General features: G+C 35.8%; 1 protein-coding gene across 24 annotated transcripts in view; it reads left to right on the forward strand.

Moving 5' to 3' along the window:
* LOC121855415 (serine/threonine-protein kinase WNK1-like) overlaps positions 1–18,790 on the forward strand; it is a 234,231-nt gene that overhangs the window by 199,561 nt on the left and 15,880 nt on the right. For 21 of the 24 annotated variants that reach the window (XM_042350336.1, XM_042350337.1, XM_042350338.1 and 18 more), the window contains 5 exons: positions 1,866–2,035; positions 3,061–3,259; positions 4,135–4,233; positions 10,266–10,418; positions 13,992–14,141. In XM_042350336.1, the coding sequence (XP_042206270.1) occupies positions 1,866–2,035; positions 3,061–3,259; positions 4,135–4,233; positions 10,266–10,418; positions 13,992–14,141 (771 nt within the window). Of the gene's footprint in view, positions 1–1,865; positions 2,036–3,060; positions 3,260–4,134; positions 4,234–10,265; positions 10,419–10,919; positions 10,956–13,991; positions 14,142–18,790 lie in introns of all 24 variants that reach the window. The other 3 variants (XM_042350331.1, XM_042350330.1, XM_042350334.1) reach the window with 3 other exon arrangements.

Genomic DNA, 18,790 nt, shown 5'->3' on the forward strand with positions numbered 1-18,790 from the left:
AGAATTAATGGATTCCTCACTTTATGCTACAGTCTAAAATTAGCCAACACCAGATCAGATGCTGATAGAAATTCTTAGAAAACTTTACTCTGGCATTGAAAGCAAAACAATTAACTATATAACCTCAATATATTGGATGGGATTACATAAAGAAAAATATTAAGATTCCAGATTTAAATAAATGTACATTGTCAATGTGCTGTCAACACATAAACAAATAAAAAAAAATCTCCTATTATAATACAATAAATCCTCCCAATAATGGACTAGGGATCCTACACAGGCCACTGGCTTCCTTCCCTTGGCGTGGCCACCTCTAGTGGGTGACTGTTAGGTAAATAGGGTAAAATTATTCATGTAAGCCCTGTTCATTATTGGGAGGGTGTCCTTTTCCCTGTTTCCACCCATCAAAATGCACATCTTATATTGTAATGAGTGTTATGCAGTACTGTAGTATATATAAATTCAACTTGTATTTCCTCTAAGCACATTTAGTAAAAAGCTATTAATAGTTTTCATAAATTAGTACAGTATTTTTAATTACGTCATTTCAAATTACACTTCATCTTTTAAAATATAAAACTGGGCACTGGTGGCACTACTGTGAGTACTGTAGTCTTTTAAAACAATTTCTCCCACCATATCAGGTGAGTGTTAAATTCTTTTTTATTTATCACACATTATAGTTCTCTGCATAAATAAGGCTTCACTGAATTTGCTTTGTTATTGATGAGAAAAACAAAAAATAAAGTTTTGCTCATGGGTGCGTCTGCTAGCCTTTTGTGAGCATCACTTTGTTACTGCCCACTGCCACTAACTCGTATTTCATACAGTACTTTCTTAACATTATTGTTGTTTGCCTTTGCTTCCTTTGGTAAATGTGTAACAATTCAACAATCTACTTTATACAGAAATGTTTAGATTCCTGGTTAACATTTATAAAAACAAAAAACATGAAAACATAATAAGAATTAGTAGACGATATGGCACCTGACTGAAACCTTCACATTATCAACCTTCTTCTCTCAGTACCATGTCTCAAATCGTATAGCATTACAATATATGAATGTAGAAGATGATAATACGATCAAGTTGCATTCCTGAAAACTCAAAAGATAAGTGAACAATTGCAGAACATGTTTTAGTATGATGTCATTGAGGTTGGGTTCCAGGAGTCAAAGTGGGGATTTTCACCCAAGTAGGTCCAAAAATTATGATAGTAAAGCGATGTAATCATACTTAACAGTTGGTCAAGTGGCATAAGAGTGGTGAGAGAAAAAAAAACACTTCCGAAGTCTGTTACGTATTTTCTGCCTGAATTTGGGTAACTTTAAAACATTATTAGTGTTGTTGTGTTATGAATGTATTAATTATTAGCAGTTAATTTGTTCTTCATATCCTAAGACATTCATGTTACTTGGTGTGATTTCCGTGGCCTTAACTATGACATTTGAATTGTCAATATTTTACATTACGTATTTTGAAGAAGAAAAACAGAATATGCTAATAATAAAAGAACTTAAATGATACTGTATACAGTACTGTAGTTTATTTCAACCATGTTCAACTTATAGCATACAGAGTATTTAACTTTTTATTCATTCTTGACACCAAAATTTTAAGTATTCATATAAATACCATTGTAATTACTTGTCTTGATAATATTACTGGATGCGATGAGGAAATTATAAAAAAGTAATTTTTTTTTCACGCTAATCTTCCATGTTATATGTTATGGGAGGTAAGACAGTACCTAGGAATGTGGTGTGTATGTGTGTATTTTATTTCAGTACTTGATTAATTCTGTAGCATTGGGAGCAATATAATGCTCTGAAATTAACGCTGGTGTATCTCATTCGTCACAGAGTGATGGTTCAGTCAGTAGTATTGGTGTTGGCGTGTCAGCAGCTGTGCCCACGTCACAGCCAGGATCAGGAGGACCCACCCCACCACATCACTGCACCCCAGAGAGTACCTACACATCTGATCACCAGGCCAGACTCTCTCAGCAAAATTCTCTGGAGAAGAATGACAGGTAAAGCTCTTCCTGATATGTGACACAGTGAAATATTTTAAGATACTAGAAATAAGCATATAATATAGGCAAGGGGTTTGTTGGGTATACTCTTCTGACATATAGATGACTCAGCAAAGAATAAGGTATCATTCTGGCTATACAGTAATACTATTTCTTGGTTAATATGTATCAGTATTAGGGGCATTGTTCTTCAGTCCATCCATATAGTAATTCATTTATATTTGTTATTAATGACTCTACTGTAATTTGCTTTCCTTTATATAGGAAACAGTACTTGATATTTCACTGGTACCTTACTCTTAGAAAGGAACCCACATAACACCACCCATATTGACAGTAGGTGAGAGGAAGGGAAAATGGAATTTGTAAGTTGCATTATGGTTAAAAGGTTTGAGTTGAGCAAACCAACCAAAGGATTCATCCTATTATACAGTTTGTTTTGTGGCTTATGAAGCAACCACTTAACTGAAACTGGATCTTGCTTTATAAATATTTTTAGATAGTGCAAGACAGCGGTATTAGAGGTAGAACAGGGAGCGAGAGCAATCACCTCTACTCTATATAGAAGCTTGTCAAGCACTGTCAACAAATGCTTACCCTATCCTCTCTAAACACCAACACTCACCTTCACTCGACAAGATGCCAGATATATCCACGAATATATTTTGAGTGATTTATAACGGATATTATCTTCATTTACTTATCTACTCCATCAAATACAACTTGAACCCACATGAACTCAGAGACATGGACGAGCTCCAGGACACTGGGATTGAGCCCTAACGTGGGAATATTTTAATTACAGTGTGCTGAAGTCTTATTTTTTATGTCCTAGTTTAGGAGAAAGAAGATAAGCATCTTTGTGTTTATATAAAATAATGAAAACAGCAGAAAGTGATACCCTAATTATTCATAATGAAATGTGATGGCAGGTGGTTTTTGGGTAAAATGTACATTCAGCATTCTGTTTGAAGAGTAGAAAGCCATGAAATGCTGAGTGATAGATGATTGTTTTTTTTCAGTGTAACTTCCAATAGCAACCTGTCAGAGCTGGCTCGTAAACTACAGCAGTTGGGAACATCTGGAGGCACAGTCCCTCCTCTTACACTATCTTCTTCACATTCGATGCCTCCACTCTCTGGCCCCAGCCACCCTGGGACTCCCATATCTCTGGCCTCCCACCCTACCTTCAGCCAAGAGCTTAACATGCAGCTCGCAGGGGTGAGTCTTAACTTTAGAAGTTTGTACAGTATCCTGAAATTGTATTCTTGGTTAACTACACAAGATGCAGTTAGGATTAGACTACAATATATAGTATACCTGTGATTTGTTTAAACTCATGTTATGTTTTATACCCACAGTATATACACTTGGATTATTTTTATATTTTAAAATATTGTTTTCTGATTTTTATATAGTATACATTATTTATAAAACATATTCTAATTTATGGCATGATTGTCTCTTTGTGACATTAGAGAAATAGCATGGAAGATATGGGTACTGTGTGCTTTTAATGTTCCTGCAACTTAACCTAACTCCCAGGATGAATGTGTTGTCTGTTGTGTTATTGTTAATTTCCACTCCTGTCTTAGTATACACTAATACAGTAAAGTTTTTCAGCATATGTCTCCATTTAGAATTTGTAGTCAGCTTGCACATTTGTGATTGCTTTAATTTTCTTATTCATTTGATTCAGACCTTTCAGAAAACAGCCGTTCAGGGTATTATATATCCTTTCATATACAAGATTTTTTTTTTATGATTTTATTTTAATATGTTACACTCCTCCTTATTCCTTTAAACGGCTTCCTATATTCTTAAAAGATTAATCAGTGATGTAGTTTCTATAAAGCTTTATATTAGCTATTGGTGTGTCTATGTGGATGCATGTACAGTGGATCCTCACATACTGAATAATTGATTTTGGTTAACTGACACAAAGTTAAGTTTGTCATGTATCTTGTACATGGTATTATATTTGATCTTTGTGAAGTGTGGTAGAGGAACATAAACATGAGGTGTATGCCTGTATGACATGAGCTGGAAGAGGTCCCACTGTATATGAGTTCAGCCCTGATGGCCAAGTGTTGTAGGTGCTGAATTCTGGGGCATCGCGGTGTACACGGGCCCTCTGGTCGCCGTCTACCAACTACAAAACCTGCCCAGCCTTCTTCCACGTTTTGGCTCCTGAGGTGGGCGCCACCCCACGGTTCTTGTTCCTTGGCCAGCCTAAGGATCTGTTGCTACTATTCACCTGGGCTTGTCAATGTCCTATCGTACAAATGCTTGACATAACTTTTAGGCACTGTCTTTTCTTGTGTTTTGGTAACATCTGTTATGGCTTGTTCTGTTGGCATAAACCGGGTTACAGGCAAAGCCATTTTCATTGTTTATTGCATGAAAACTGAACCGTACTGTCCACTGCTGTAAGCTTAAACTCAGAACAGATGTTATAATTGGGTGGCAGGTATCTAATGACTGTTGGTTTCCTGGCTGTATTACTAACCTCACTGCAACATCTCCATTGTTCAAATTATTTAATATGCTGTACTGTTGCTTTCTCAGTCAATTTCTTTTCTTTACTCGTTTTCGCTGTTTTTTAGATAACAAAGAATTTATTTTCTATGTGTATGATGTCAAGAAAATTACATGTTGTAAATTCATTATGTGAATATTTACATGACGTCCTAATAGGTGCAAGGATCTTATTTTTAACCCTTAAGTGACGGTGAGCATGAATAGATGATGAGGCCTTTTGTCCCGCAAAAGAGGACTTAGGCACTATAGTTTAAGTGTATTGCCTGATTTCTGCTCAAGTGAATAATTGTGACCCTTAACTTTTCCTTCCCCGCATTGGTCCCTCCTCATGCCCTTCTCTCCACCAGTAGCAATTTTGTTGTCATGTAGAAAATATCTTGAGATTTCCTTTATGCTTTGTGAGAAAGACCCTTCACTGCAGTAGTGTTGCCATGACACCCAGAAAAATACTAAATTACTATGGGAATCAGAGAGTGAGATTAAAGAACTGGTAGATTCACCGAGTTAATTCGAAATGATAGCTTATGTGAGAACTTCGGCTATAGTAACACTGAAGATCTAGTCATCAGCATAGAAGTGCCAGGAGGAAAACAACAACAAAAGTGAGGTAAAAGTGCTTCTCCACATGTACCAAGTAGGAATGCATCTCTAACACGTGCTTGAGGTGTTCATGGTTCAGGAGACTGGAGTAGTGGCAATGATTTGGACCATAAAGCTGTTCATTATGATTACTCAAAGAAATATGACTAATCTGAGGACACCTGTGTTTGGGAAGTACAGTTCAGGGACAAGTCCCGACTATACTATCACAACTCAAATCCACATTCCATGTAAACCCAGCCCTATCAAGTCTCAAGTCTCCATTATTATAAAATGAAAAAAATTAATAAAAATAATGTAATTTTCATCTTGTTACCCCGTTTGATTTTATTTGTCATAATAAATGGTTTCCGAGTCATTGAAATTTTGCATTATTCTACAGTGTCACGGGAAGTAATGAGGGGTCAGGGAAGTGATACCTTCTGATACTGATTATCATTTTAGTTTTGGGCCAAATTACAAATTTGATACTGTACCTGTGCTGTATTTTTTCTATTATTGAAGATGTTTTATTATTTATGATTAATCATACTCGATAAGAAGCTCAATATACAAGAACATAATATGAATCAAACAACAGGTCCAAAGCTGGAGCACGTGGCAACACCCTTATACCACCCACCAGGTCACATACACAGTATCTTCCTTCCCATTGTTTGGGGTTCTCGTAAGGCATACGGGAAATCTGATACACTGTATTCACTGAGCAAATCTTGTTCTTTTCATTAGAAAATTTTATAATCTTATCCAATTTTTAAAACCCGTCAGAGTCAATGGTCTACGTAAAAACCTCGTCATCATTTAAGGGTTAAGGCGTGTTACTGGTGGCAAGACTACTGCTCTGTATTTACTCATCTGTTTTTCATCAATCACGCTGTTATTATAATGATTTTTTTTACTTATTATTATGTAACTTTGTGTCACAGGCAGATGAAAGGGTTGTGACCTACTTGTAGTATATTACTTTATATAGTTTCCTGCTTTGTGAAAATTTTCATTAGAAACCTTCAGAAGTGCAGGACATAACAAAACTTGTAAAACTGATAACTACAGTATAGATAATTTCATTAGTTTCAGTTGGCTAACCCACACAAGCATGGAAAATAACCAAATAACGGTGATGGTGGTGATAAGGAGGATAACAACTTGCCTTCCAGTGTATCTGAAATGACCTTGTTTTTTCAAAGCGTATCTGTGAAGTCTGTACAAAGAAATGCCAGTAATGCTCATAAATGTTTTCTATTCTGTAGAAAAAATATATTCTTTTGGGAAGCATGAGTAATATGAAATTGTATAAAAAATATAATAATAATAACTTGGCCAAAATATTGAATTTTGTAGTAAGGGTTCAGTGTATTTTATTTATCAATACCTGTACATGTATTGTTGCATCTAGAGGAGGTCATTACAGTTTTTTTTTTTAAATTTTGACACTGACAACCTCTATTGTTTCTTGTGTTAAGGTTAAAACATTTAGTGAAAAACTAACACTTTAGTTTGAGCGAAGTTGCTTTCCTTGGCTTGTATTAACGAAGAAATAAATTGTCATAAAATGAAGATATTAAACCAGTTACTATACAGAGGAGAAAAGTGCAAGTGTGTTTATTGAAGTACGTAATTGTAAAGTAGCAAGGAAGAGATGAAAATAATATAATAAGAACATTGTAGTTCTTGATAGACAGCATGGAGTTCATTACTTTATTTCTCTACCAAGAGATATTCCAATGTCTCCTTCTTGATTTTGTATACAGTATTATTATTTTCATGTACGTCACTCATCCTCTGTTGCTTCCTTCTTGTTTTTACATGTCAAGATGTCCTGGGACTAACCCAGTACTGTACCATCTTATATTCCCATTTCTTTCTGCAAATAAATACTGACTTTTCTCATTTGTATGGTGGTTAAATCAGCACAACAAGCAGCAAATATTTTATTCATATTGAGGTTAGGACACATGAAGGAGTGAAGATGTGTGATGGGCAGAATGAAGGGAAGGTGTGACAGGACAGTAAATGTAGTCAGCAGTGATTTGTTACTCCATCATGCTTGATTAGGTGACTGTAGATTCTAAAGAATGACAAGTTTTTTATTATGGTAGAATTTCAAATAGGTTTATATTCATGAAAATTTAACCTAAATGTTAAAACATTATATTGTGCTGTACTTGTCTGTCAGTAGTATCAATAGCACCAGCATGGTGATGTGCAGATAAAATCCCTAACAGTTAAGCTGCAAGACATTATCATACTTCTGAGAGCCAAAAACACTGTAATAACCAATGAATCCTGTGCTAAAGACATGCATCTTGATTTTGCTATAGCAGAAAATAGTCACATGATATTCTTATACAGTACTAACAAATAAAAGAGAGTGAATAATTTGAGACGTGTCTGTGCTAATACTGTACATTATGCAAAGGTGAAAATAGATCTTGAAAAACATAAATAAAGTTAAAGAAAAGCAGGAAGAAATAAAAATTGAAAATAACAAGTGTTTGAGAAAGATTATTAAGTATGTGTGTGTGTATGGGTGACCAATCGTTGAGCTACAATGCGAGTCTCCCTAACAATGAACTGTCAGTGTGGGAGAGAAGAGTAATGGTCCTGAGAGCCTGGGGTCAACCACTTACCTCTCTGCTGAACTACTTCTCATCATTATTAATGTTATTTATTTCAGGATTTTCTTCTCATTTAATTTACGTTAAATTCTTTTCAGATTTTTCATATCGTTTCATTCAACTTTTGTTTTTAGTTTGTTAAATGAAGCAACATTTATATTCTGTTACCTAAGAGAACATACAATTCTCTTTATAATTTGTTATGTAAGACATCACTAAGAATTTATTAGTCTGTTTCCATGTTTTTTTATCTACTTTTTAGTCACATTTCTGTGAAGTTTTTAGTTACTTACCTTCTCTACTATGCCTGCTCTCTCTTATATTTATTAGTTTTATTTTAAGAAAGCCTTTTGACTGCATGTCTATATGCACAGTACTACTAACATCCATCTTGTGTCATGGTGATGATACACTGATTACTTCTTGATGCAGAAAAGTAGTAGAATTAGGTTGCCAGTAAAATTGATCTCATAAAACATATGTTGTAAAAAGCTAATACTGAAGGGAATAAAAACACTTTTACTGTGGAAACTCCCATAACTAACTGCCACTGTTCTCAGACCACCTGTATAATGTGACAAGTCGCATATTATATAGTGACCTCTTATGCATTAGGAATTGCAGCCACAAATTTTGCTCCCGCAGTCACTTAAAGTAGTGAGCAATCTGAACATCTCCAAATTTGTGGGGTGCCACTGTTCACCTAGTCTGCATGTTGTATACACATTCCACATGGTGTGAACACTTATTGTGACCAACATTCACCTGTTGTTTTAAATGGAAGTGAGATTTGTCTTGGAGTGGCCAAGTTGTTGCTTATATATATTCAGATCACCTCTCTCTCCACACACACACCTGACTTTATTCCCTTAGGTGGTCTGATTACAAAGGTTTCATTGTATATGGTAGAAAAACTGGTAATAACTTGAGTGCAATTAGTGAAATTAAATAGAATGAAGAGGAAGACAAGAAGTGGGTGGTGAGAGTTATGATGAGCTAGGCACTGACTATCACTGGGGGGGTCACAAACCAATTCTTGCATAAAGATTTTTCTACTTGGTAAATTCTATGTAGCATAATGAATAATAGATAAAACTATAAAGCCAAGCGACTCATTTCTACTCGTCAGTGTCCCTATGTCGTGCATTCTAAATATTTGGAGTGATTACCTTGCATCTCACTGATTAATTACCAGCATGATCACAACACTGCTTCTTGAATATCAGTGAAGGAATCTTATGAAAAAGTATTATGTCTTGTCTCAAAGATTAATGTGTATTTTGTTTGTTTAGTTACAAGGAATATGGATAATGAAATCTGATCATGTTTATTTACATTTGAACATTACATAAAAAAAATACCGTAATGGGAAATAGAAAACTTGTTTATAATTATCTCGGGAAGATATTTTTTCGCAATTGTGTCTGATAAGTTTTTAATTAAAACTTGTACATACTTCTCATTTCTGTAAATTTAACCGCTTTAATTAATAAGTTAACAAGTACACTTTTTTATTGAAGGAATTTATTATTGAATAGAAATTTTACCTCTGCCTGAATATAAATACTATACCTCATTCACATCAAACTCTAACAGAAGTAATTTCAAATTCCATTCTTATATGAATTATAGAACATTTGCTTTCATCTTGCAGTGTGATGTATGTGTTACGGGTATGACTGGGGTGCTAGTGTGTAACTAGAGGGTTGTGTCTGTTACGGGCTTTATATTGGCTCCACTCAGATACCAGAAGACAACATTTTGTGAAGAGTTTAAATTTGTCATGATGTGTAAGTGTGCACACTTGTACCACACAACTAACTCCAAAGTGAGGGATGTGTACAGCCTCAAAGTTTCAAGTACCACGATGGATTCAGATACAATACAGTACTTTAGCTGGTGCTTCAGTGGCAATGTGGCATATCTAGCTGTACGATGTCTTATGATGCTAAATACAGACACTTACTTGATATTTTTTTAATAATGATATTTAAGTGTCTGAGCTCTTTGATCGTGTTATATGTACTGTATATATAAAATGTGTGTGTATATCAGGGGAGGTACTGCTGATTGGTAATACTGGCTTGTGTTAAGTGAAAGGTAAAATAGATTTGGGTCTGTGTGAGGGAAGGAAGGAAGTAAAGTATAACAAGATTCACTGGAAGAAGAAAAATGAATAAAGGAAAAATGTGTGTGTATTTGTTCTTGTTTCCAGCCACTTTTACAGTATACAGGAAATGGCTTGAAAGAGTATACATGTGTATGTAAGATTTATACAGTATAAGTATTTTTTCCTATTATCTAATAGTTTGTATAGAAATGTGACATAGTGTTGGTTGTTCAGGTACTGATACTTAAATTTGCCAACATTACTTCAGATCAAGTCACCACATTTGCTACATACCAAGAAAATTACCTTAAGTTCATTAACCTGATTTATTATTAACTAACTTTGGTGTTGGTGGTAGGGTGGTACTGGTGGCAGCACTACTGGTGAGGGTGGCATGACAGCAGCCAGCTTGGGGATCCCTGTCCAGGAAGCTAATATTGTAATGCAGCCACAGGGACCTCACTACACTAACCGCACAACTGACATCCCTCCAACTGAGCTTATTCAGCAGGTGAGCACCACATTCATCATTTATGAAGTGTACAATCATGAGGATTTTTTTTCTCTGTATATGTATAAATTTACTATTTTATATACAAAATTCAAATCATATTTAAAGAAACTATAACTGAAGGTTATTATATATAGAAAATTTTCTCTCGGACCAGGATAGATGGAGAGTTGGAAAACAGTAGAAGCTAGTGATCATAGTGTTGCTCAGGACTGCACACTAAATTTTTATTATAGTACACTACAGTAAAAAAAGAAAGTTACACTGATATTTTCACTATCTTTGAGAAATTTATATGTAAATGATGCTCTCCTAAGTTTTTTTATTTATTTATTTGCTAATTTGTGATTTTGTGTATCCTAGAAAGATTCTTTTATCTGAGAAAGATACCGTATGCAACAAGTTTCATTTTCTTGAATTGATATTTTATAATGGGCTGCACTTACAAAGAACTAGAATACTGTACAAAGAATATGTACTATGATCTCCCTTCATTTGTAGATACTATGGTTAACCTACCAGCTGCACATATGTTGGGTCAGTAACTCGATGTGTGACATGCAATGCTTACATGTACAGCATCACCCTTGTGTCTTGTAAGCTTTCCCTTTAACCCCTTCACTATGGGGACACCACAGAATAATGTGAAATTGTTTGAGGACATCTGTATGGACAAACAGTATTGAATTATGCCAAAATATAGAATTGTGAATATCAGATGTGAGGGTTCAGTGTACTTAACATAGTTCAAGGTAAAGGGAATAATTTTTTACTTGAGGCATGACACTCCTATTCTGTTCCTTTGAGTGAGGTTTATTAGGTTGACAGACCTGTATGGCCCATCTGTTCTGATTGCCTTTGTCTCCATGCAATAAATTTCTTTATTTGCACTGATCACTATGTACACATACAGCTGTACTGTGTTTTAAGATTATCCAAGTAAAAATAATGTTTACTGTAAAAATAAAAATATTTCACCAGTGAATGTATTTGGTGAGAAGCAGTAGTGTCAGTGAGTGCGATAGAATGTCATTGTCAAAATATATTCAAGGTTTTCTCGACAGTAGAATGACATTTGATGAAACTAAGCATTAAGGAAACCTGAAGTATTGAAGAGTAACTAAGTAAAATAATTCTTACTTTAGAAATGTATTTTATACATGAGGCAGGAAACAGTGGTATTGCTGGGTGTGAGAGAATATCATTTGTTAAAATTTAAAATGAGTAGCTCTTCACCATAACCTTAGATATGTACTCCTGGTATCTCTGGGAAATTAGCCACTGCTGTGTTGTCTGCCTCTGGCCTCAGGTCACTCAAGTTTCAAAATGAGAACACAAGAGAATCTATGTGTACCAGCATGTGTCAAAGTATCTTGTGGGTTTAGTTCGAAGGACTGGATTTTCTCAAAAGTACAGTAACCAGAAATAATAGATAATTTCAGGAAAAATACAGTTAAAGGAAGTTTGGTTAGTAATGAACTCTTGGAATATATATCTTGAATTGTCTTTTATTTATTGGAAACAGAGTCAGTCAGTGTGAAGTATTTCTGAACCCCTCGCTAATACAGACTAATATAATGGGACTTCTGTTAAATTGACTGCGTAGGTGAGTGCTTATTTAGCCCTAATGTTTCCTACACAGCTGGAAGGTTGGTCCTCGTATGTCCACTGAGCCATGGCTTATATATTAAGGAGATTTCTGCATGTGAAGTCTTTCTGATATTTTCATACTTTCTTTTAGATAATTTTTTTGTAAGCCTTTTTGAAGTAAATGGATACTTTGTGATATTGGGAATAAAAGCTCAGAATAGCAATGAAAGATCACAATTAGCAAAAAAAAAAAAATAAAAAAAAAAAGGAAGTCTTGGCACCAAAAATATAGATATTGTCTGGCTTTTTGGTGTAATATCTATCTCCCTCTCTATACCTCAGCATTGTTGGTTCTTGTTATTAGTTTATATGACAGTGATGATGTTAGAATCTTTTGTTGTAGAACTTTCTTGAGGCCTTGATATAGAAAGCAATTTTAATCTCATTTAGGGGAATTGAAGTTATTGCTAAGCATGTGGCATGATTACTTTCTAAACTTTTAAAACTCTTTACTAAATAAAGTTTTTTGCTGGTGGTTTGAGAGCTGTAATTCCTTGTAACAAAAAATAATGCATTTTTTACTGAAGATTATGAATTACTACTACTAATAATAATATTCCTTAAGATTTATGTAAAGTGTAAAAATTATATCTTGACCTTTTTTTTTTGGCCTGGATTAATTGTGAAGAGACCACTGTTATAATAGTAGACTGCTGACACATGACTCATGACAACATGGACAATTAAGTATTGCCACATATTCTCTAATGCAGTGGGATGTGTTTCTTCAGTCTTTCACTTTAGCTGTTTAATGTATATAAGGGTATAGATATTGATAAAAGAAAATTTTAGTGAGTAATAAATTTAATATTGTTATGGAGACCAACACCAAAATGCATAAAAGTTACACTTTTATCATTAAAAAAAGTAGTGAGAAGAGTAGACATTGTTTTATTAAATGGCAAAGATGTTATACAAAACTTGAAAGTTAAATGCAGTAGTAACCAGTTAATTTATGAAGTCTGTACTGAGTTTAAGGATAAGTGAAGTTGGTGGAGTTATCATCATTGTTTGTTGTGTAGAAACGACACTCCACGTATGACAGTTACTTCCCGACTCACGTACCAACAGACAATATCCTGGAGAGGTCTTGGTGTATACAGTAGTGTCTCAAGTAATCCAGGCTTCATTTATTTTAGAAGTGTCATATCTTGTAGTTACTAATGTGGCCCTAATTGATAAGTGGCTTTTTATGGACACTTGTATTGTTATAGTTTAAGAGAGTGAGAGCCAGGGGTGATGCAGAGGGAGAGTTTGTATAGTCATTTACAGTATATTGATGGTAATAACTTTAGAAGAATTAAATTACAGAATTAGATCTTTCCTTTAATGTGACAGTCTTTCTAAAGTTCCTAAAGGTTTTAACTAATTTTGTGTTCTATGCATTATTATAGAAATAAAGACACCTTGTTTTAAGAGTGAAACTAATTTTCAGGACTTTCATAATAGAGAATAATAATGCAATACAAGAGCTTAAAAACGGAACGTTTGGTGTCATATTCAATTATGTTTTCAAAAATTTTTAATAAGTTTTTCAAAAATTTCCTCAGCCTTTTTTCCCCCACCTTTCATTGTTAACTAATATGTTAGGTAATAGTAGTGTACAATCGAGGACAAAACTCGTGTCGCGGTTTTGTCCGAAGATTAAATATAACTCGTGAAACATTATGAGAGCCCTGCCACAAGGCAGAGCGCACCAAAAGTTTCAGCCCTTCGTCATATGTTTTCACCAAATTTCTCGACACGACTTTTGTCTTTCATTGTACATATTATACGATTGACACATAAATTTTTCTGAAGAGATTTGACTTTATCAACTGTTCCTTTAATGATTATTGTAATGACTCTCCTTCTGCCATCTATAAAGAGAAAATAAATGAAAATTGTAGTTTGTGTAGTGCATGACTCATTGGTGGTTCATAGGTTGCATGTGAGGTGGAGGGTAAGGAGGGATTGCGTTCCCTCCCACTGCCCCTAGACTCACCCCACATGCATCCCCCGGGTGGTGCTCTCACCATCGTGGTCACTCCTCCCATACCACCGCTGAGCCAGGCCTTACTACCACATTCCCAGGTAAATTGTGCACTGTAGTGTAGTCTCTAGCTGGTCTGCACCATTATCAGGGACTGCATTATGTAGCCTATGCTACCACCCCTAGTTCTACACCAGACTGCTCTTATTAGCACCATGGGGATTCCTGTTGGTTTGATTTAGATAAAAAAGGAGATTTTGATGAAGCTTATGCATGCATAGCATATTTAGAAACAATTACACATACTTTCAATCCCATGTAATTGAATACATTTAGAGCTATAGACTTGTAGATATATACAGTGGTCCCTCGGTTAACGAGCACAGTTCGTTCCAGAAGGTTGCTCGTTAACCGAAACCATCGTTTCAATGGGTTTTTGGGTAATTGGTTCCAGCTCACCGAAAATTGCCTGAAGTCAATAAAAAAGGTAGTAAAGTACACTTACTTTGAGGTGTATGTAGAAGAATCCTGGATGATGATGCTGATGTGAATTTGAAGTGGGAGGTGGAGGAGGAGAAGGGAGAAGAGAAGGAAGTGGAGGTGGAGGAGAAGCATTTTACTGCTTCTTGGAAGGTGAGTCACCTTCCATGAAAATGTCAGGAACCTCTGGACTGACAGATTCTCCACCAGGAACATCCTCTCTCCTTCTTGAAGTGGAAGGCTGAGGGCTAGCATCTTGTTCCTGCTACCTTTTACTGAAGAAGGTGTCAAATTTTGTCTGTGGGGAATCTCTCCTCCTCCTCATTAACTGATGTTTAAAGGAGACCACTGTGTCCTCAACATGACACAAAGCTAGTTCAGATTTTTCCACATCTGGGTGCCTTGAAGCCTGTTTCCTGAACTTCTCCCAGTGGTGAACAACATCTTTCAACTCTGAAGTTGACATATGGTCATCACTTTCCATTTCCTCCTCACCACTGTCAGCCTCTAACATCTCATCCAGTTGTAAGTTCCTGTTCATGAAACATCACAAGCTCTTCGACATCATCCTCCTCCACTTCAAGGCCCAATGACTGACCAATGGACACAATCTCTTGGTGCAACTCTTGTTTCATCCTGAAATCCCTCAAAATCATGGACTACTGATGGTCACAGTGCTTTCCATGAAGAATTGGGGGTTCTAGTGGAGACTTCTTGCCATGAGGACATAATCAATTTTACAGCCTTCAGGATGTTAAACTGTGTCTTCCAGAACTGTGCCAGTGTTAGTTCAGGATCAGTGGAAGTTGCCTGATGACACCTCCTGAACATTTTCTTCATGTACAACTTCTTGAAGTTGCTGATCACATTCTGGTCCATTGGCTGTATGATTGATGTAGTGTTGGGAGGCAAAAACAACACTTCGACAAAGTCAAATTGAGACTCCAAAGTTCTGGCAAGTTGAGGGTCATGACCAAGGGCATTATCCATGAGAAGAGCCTTTAAAGTGAGTTTATTGGTGGTTAGGTAGCTCTTCGCAGAAGGGCAAAACATCTCAACAACCCATTCATTAAAGAGCTGTCTTGTTACCCATGCCTTATGGTTGGATTTCCAATAAACTCCAGTCCGTCCTCTTACCACTTTCTGTTGCTTGAACACCCTGGGGTTCTCAGAGTGGTAGACAAGCATAGGCTTCAGTCGGAAATCCCCTGAAGCATTGGCACCAAGCAATAGAGTGAGACGGTCTTTCATGGGTTTATGCCCAGGTAAAGAGGCTTCATCTCCGGTGATGAATGTTCTTTTGGGCATCTTTTTCCAGAACAGCCCAGTTTCGTCCACATTAAACACTTGCTGTGGAAGGTAATTTTCTGTTTCCATCAGTTCTTTAAATTCCACTAAAAACTTTGCTGCCCTTTCCTTATCAGCACTGGCAGCCTCACCACGCCTAACTACACTAAATATGTCACTTCTTTTCTTAAATTTTTCGAACCAGCCTTTGCTGGCCCTAAAATCTTCAAAGTCTGTGCCTGAGAAGTAACCTCTCTGTTTCTGCAATTAGGGATCTACCTTTGAACACACTGATAGATTTGTCACTCACTTTCACTTCCTTGAATTTGTCTTTCTGTGCAAGAATTGTCGACACAGTTGATGTCAACATGCCATATTCTTTGCTTAGCACATTTGTTCTAATGCCTTCTTCATGTTTCTTAATTATTTCCTGCTTCATCTGAATTGAAATCGCTTTTCTAGATTTCTTGGGACCCATGCTGGATTCAAACACAATCTCAACACGTGATATTTTAAGTTTAATTGCTGTAAATAAGGAATATTTTCTTTAAATTAATGCTGCACTATATATCATCAATATGTAAAATAAATTTCAAAATGACCAATAATTTGACGAAAAATACAGAAAAAAGTGTTCATGTTGAAGAGAGTCTGAAGCAAGATGTTACCTCCACTGAAAAGAAGACTGACGCCTGTTTGGTGTGTTGACAGGCTGTTTGGCACGCATAAAACTAGTTTCCTGTACTTCAATTATGTCCAATAATTGTTAAAATCACTAAAAAAATTAATATAAAACTTTTAAAATGATTGAATAGTACAACCTTCTTGATAGTTACTAAAATGGTAAGGAATTTAAGCCCTAGAACCGATTACTGTATTGGCGGACTAATACGACAGGTGGTGTGCAAGCGAAAACATGTTGGGGGCCGCTCGTAAGGAATTTGTTAATCGAGGGAATGCTTGTTAACCGAAGTTAAGAATCTTATGGAAGGTAATTCGTTAACTGAAATCTTGTTAACCGAGGCGCTCATTAACCGAGGGATCACTGTACTGATACTCATACAGTAGCTACACTAATGCAGGCATGCTCATTTGCATACTGTGTAAACATACAGATATGCATTCATGTAGTTATGCATACATATTTACATATGCACAGGCATGTACACATTCAGGTATGCATATATTTTTGCATACTTGTATAAGTAAGTTCACATTAGTATTCACATCCCATCACAAGACTCAAATAATGTTTACACATACACACACACACACACACACGCACACACTGTTTAACAATCTGCCTGGGAGGTAATTTTGACCTACCAGTACATAAAATAAGGTACTGCAGGTACTGTATATCAACCTAGCTTCTTATTGCATAAAATTTGTCCTAGCTTTATGCCATTTTGCTAGACAAGCATTTTTTTTAAATGCTGTACATTTTTTTTTTTTTTTTTAAGATTTACTGTACTTCATAAAAAAGAAAATAGTTCATATTAATGAATATGTGTACACAAGTCTCCCCAGCAGAGAAATGCACAAACATAATCTTGCATTCACTTTGTTCTGAAATTTTAAGTGAATTTCATTTAGACAAAAATGGGCTTCACTTGAGTTATACCACAAAAAATATTGTGTAGCTTATCAGTTGTTAAGCAGTAAACAAGGCATATTGTCCAAGAGTAAAAATAGCTTGTTTTTGGTAGTCAGTCAGTCAGTCAGTCAGTCATTAGGTCAATCCCTAACTTGGTAGATACAGTTTTTATGGTGTATGGGTCTTGAGTGAGTGACCCACAAGATTACCATCACTAAGCACTCCCTGGCAGAGCCTACCTTTGTCAGAGGCGCTGTAAGTTAAGTGAGAGTGTGTTTTAAAGTTTTCATAGACAAATGTTTTATTAACATTGAAGCAAATAAATCAACAGTGGATTTAATAATGTTGCACTACTGTGTTTGTGTGTGTGTGGATTACTTTTATACCAGCACACCAGACTTGTTGAAGCTGTCTTCCCTTTCACACATTTTTTCTTGTTGGTATGTGACTCTAGCTCAGTTGTTTCTCTTAGCCTACTTCCTATCTTGGTGTTTCCTTGTTAGGTGAAAAGTGAAAAATTAAGTTTGTAACAGTTTATGACTGAGAGGATCGAGTCAAGTAAACCAGCACAGGGTTGGTCATTGTGGCTTTTCGAGTAACTTTCAAAACAATTGCTTGATTGAAGTTGGGTCTTTTCTCAACAAAGCCTGGATTGGCTAAGTGATGGCTGTAAATGCAGCAACTACACAAACAACAACTAGGCAACAAGCTCCTTGATTAAAAAATGCAAATAGCCTCCGGAACAAGGCAGTTCTGCCAGGATGTGCTCAAGTGGTGGAATCTCGTATCACTTTCTTCTTCTCTTCTGCTGCAAACAGGGATTTCATACTTTAATGTGCTTCAGACACTTTTTTTTACATGGTACAAAGTGGTATGAATATGAATTGTCACCAATACCTTAGTTACCAGGTTTAATTAATAATGATAGCTGATGTAGTTAATAATGTTGTGCATTGTTGATTGTCAGGTTCCTACAGGACCAACTGTAAACTAAAGGTTGTTGTAATAGTTATACCTGTAACTGTTTTTATAATATGGATAAAATAACAAATTTACTCCTTTGCATGATAGTAGAAACTAAGTATAAACACCTCAGTGCATGTTAAGTGTTATATTTGTCTTCATTAGTGTACAGTCGACCCTCGTTAATTCGGACCCCTTTAATCCGGATTTCGGATAATTCGGACGAAATCTGAACTGTCCGTATTAAATTTCTGGTTCTGGGTTTGTCCCAGTTGCAATTGGGGTTGCAATTTTCCAATTCTGTGTCACTTCTAAGGAATACTGAAGTCTTTGGTGCACTCTAAGATTAAGAGAAAACGGACGACCCAGGCGTCCTGAAGTGAGAGAAAACGGACTCCTATGACGGGGCACTCAAATAAAGAG

This window comes from Homarus americanus, unplaced genomic scaffold, assembly GCF_018991925.1.
Source record: "Homarus americanus isolate GMGI-L3 unplaced genomic scaffold, GMGI_Hamer_2.0 scaffold45299, whole genome shotgun sequence".
NCBI lineage: Eukaryota > Metazoa > Arthropoda > Malacostraca > Decapoda > Nephropidae > Homarus > Homarus americanus.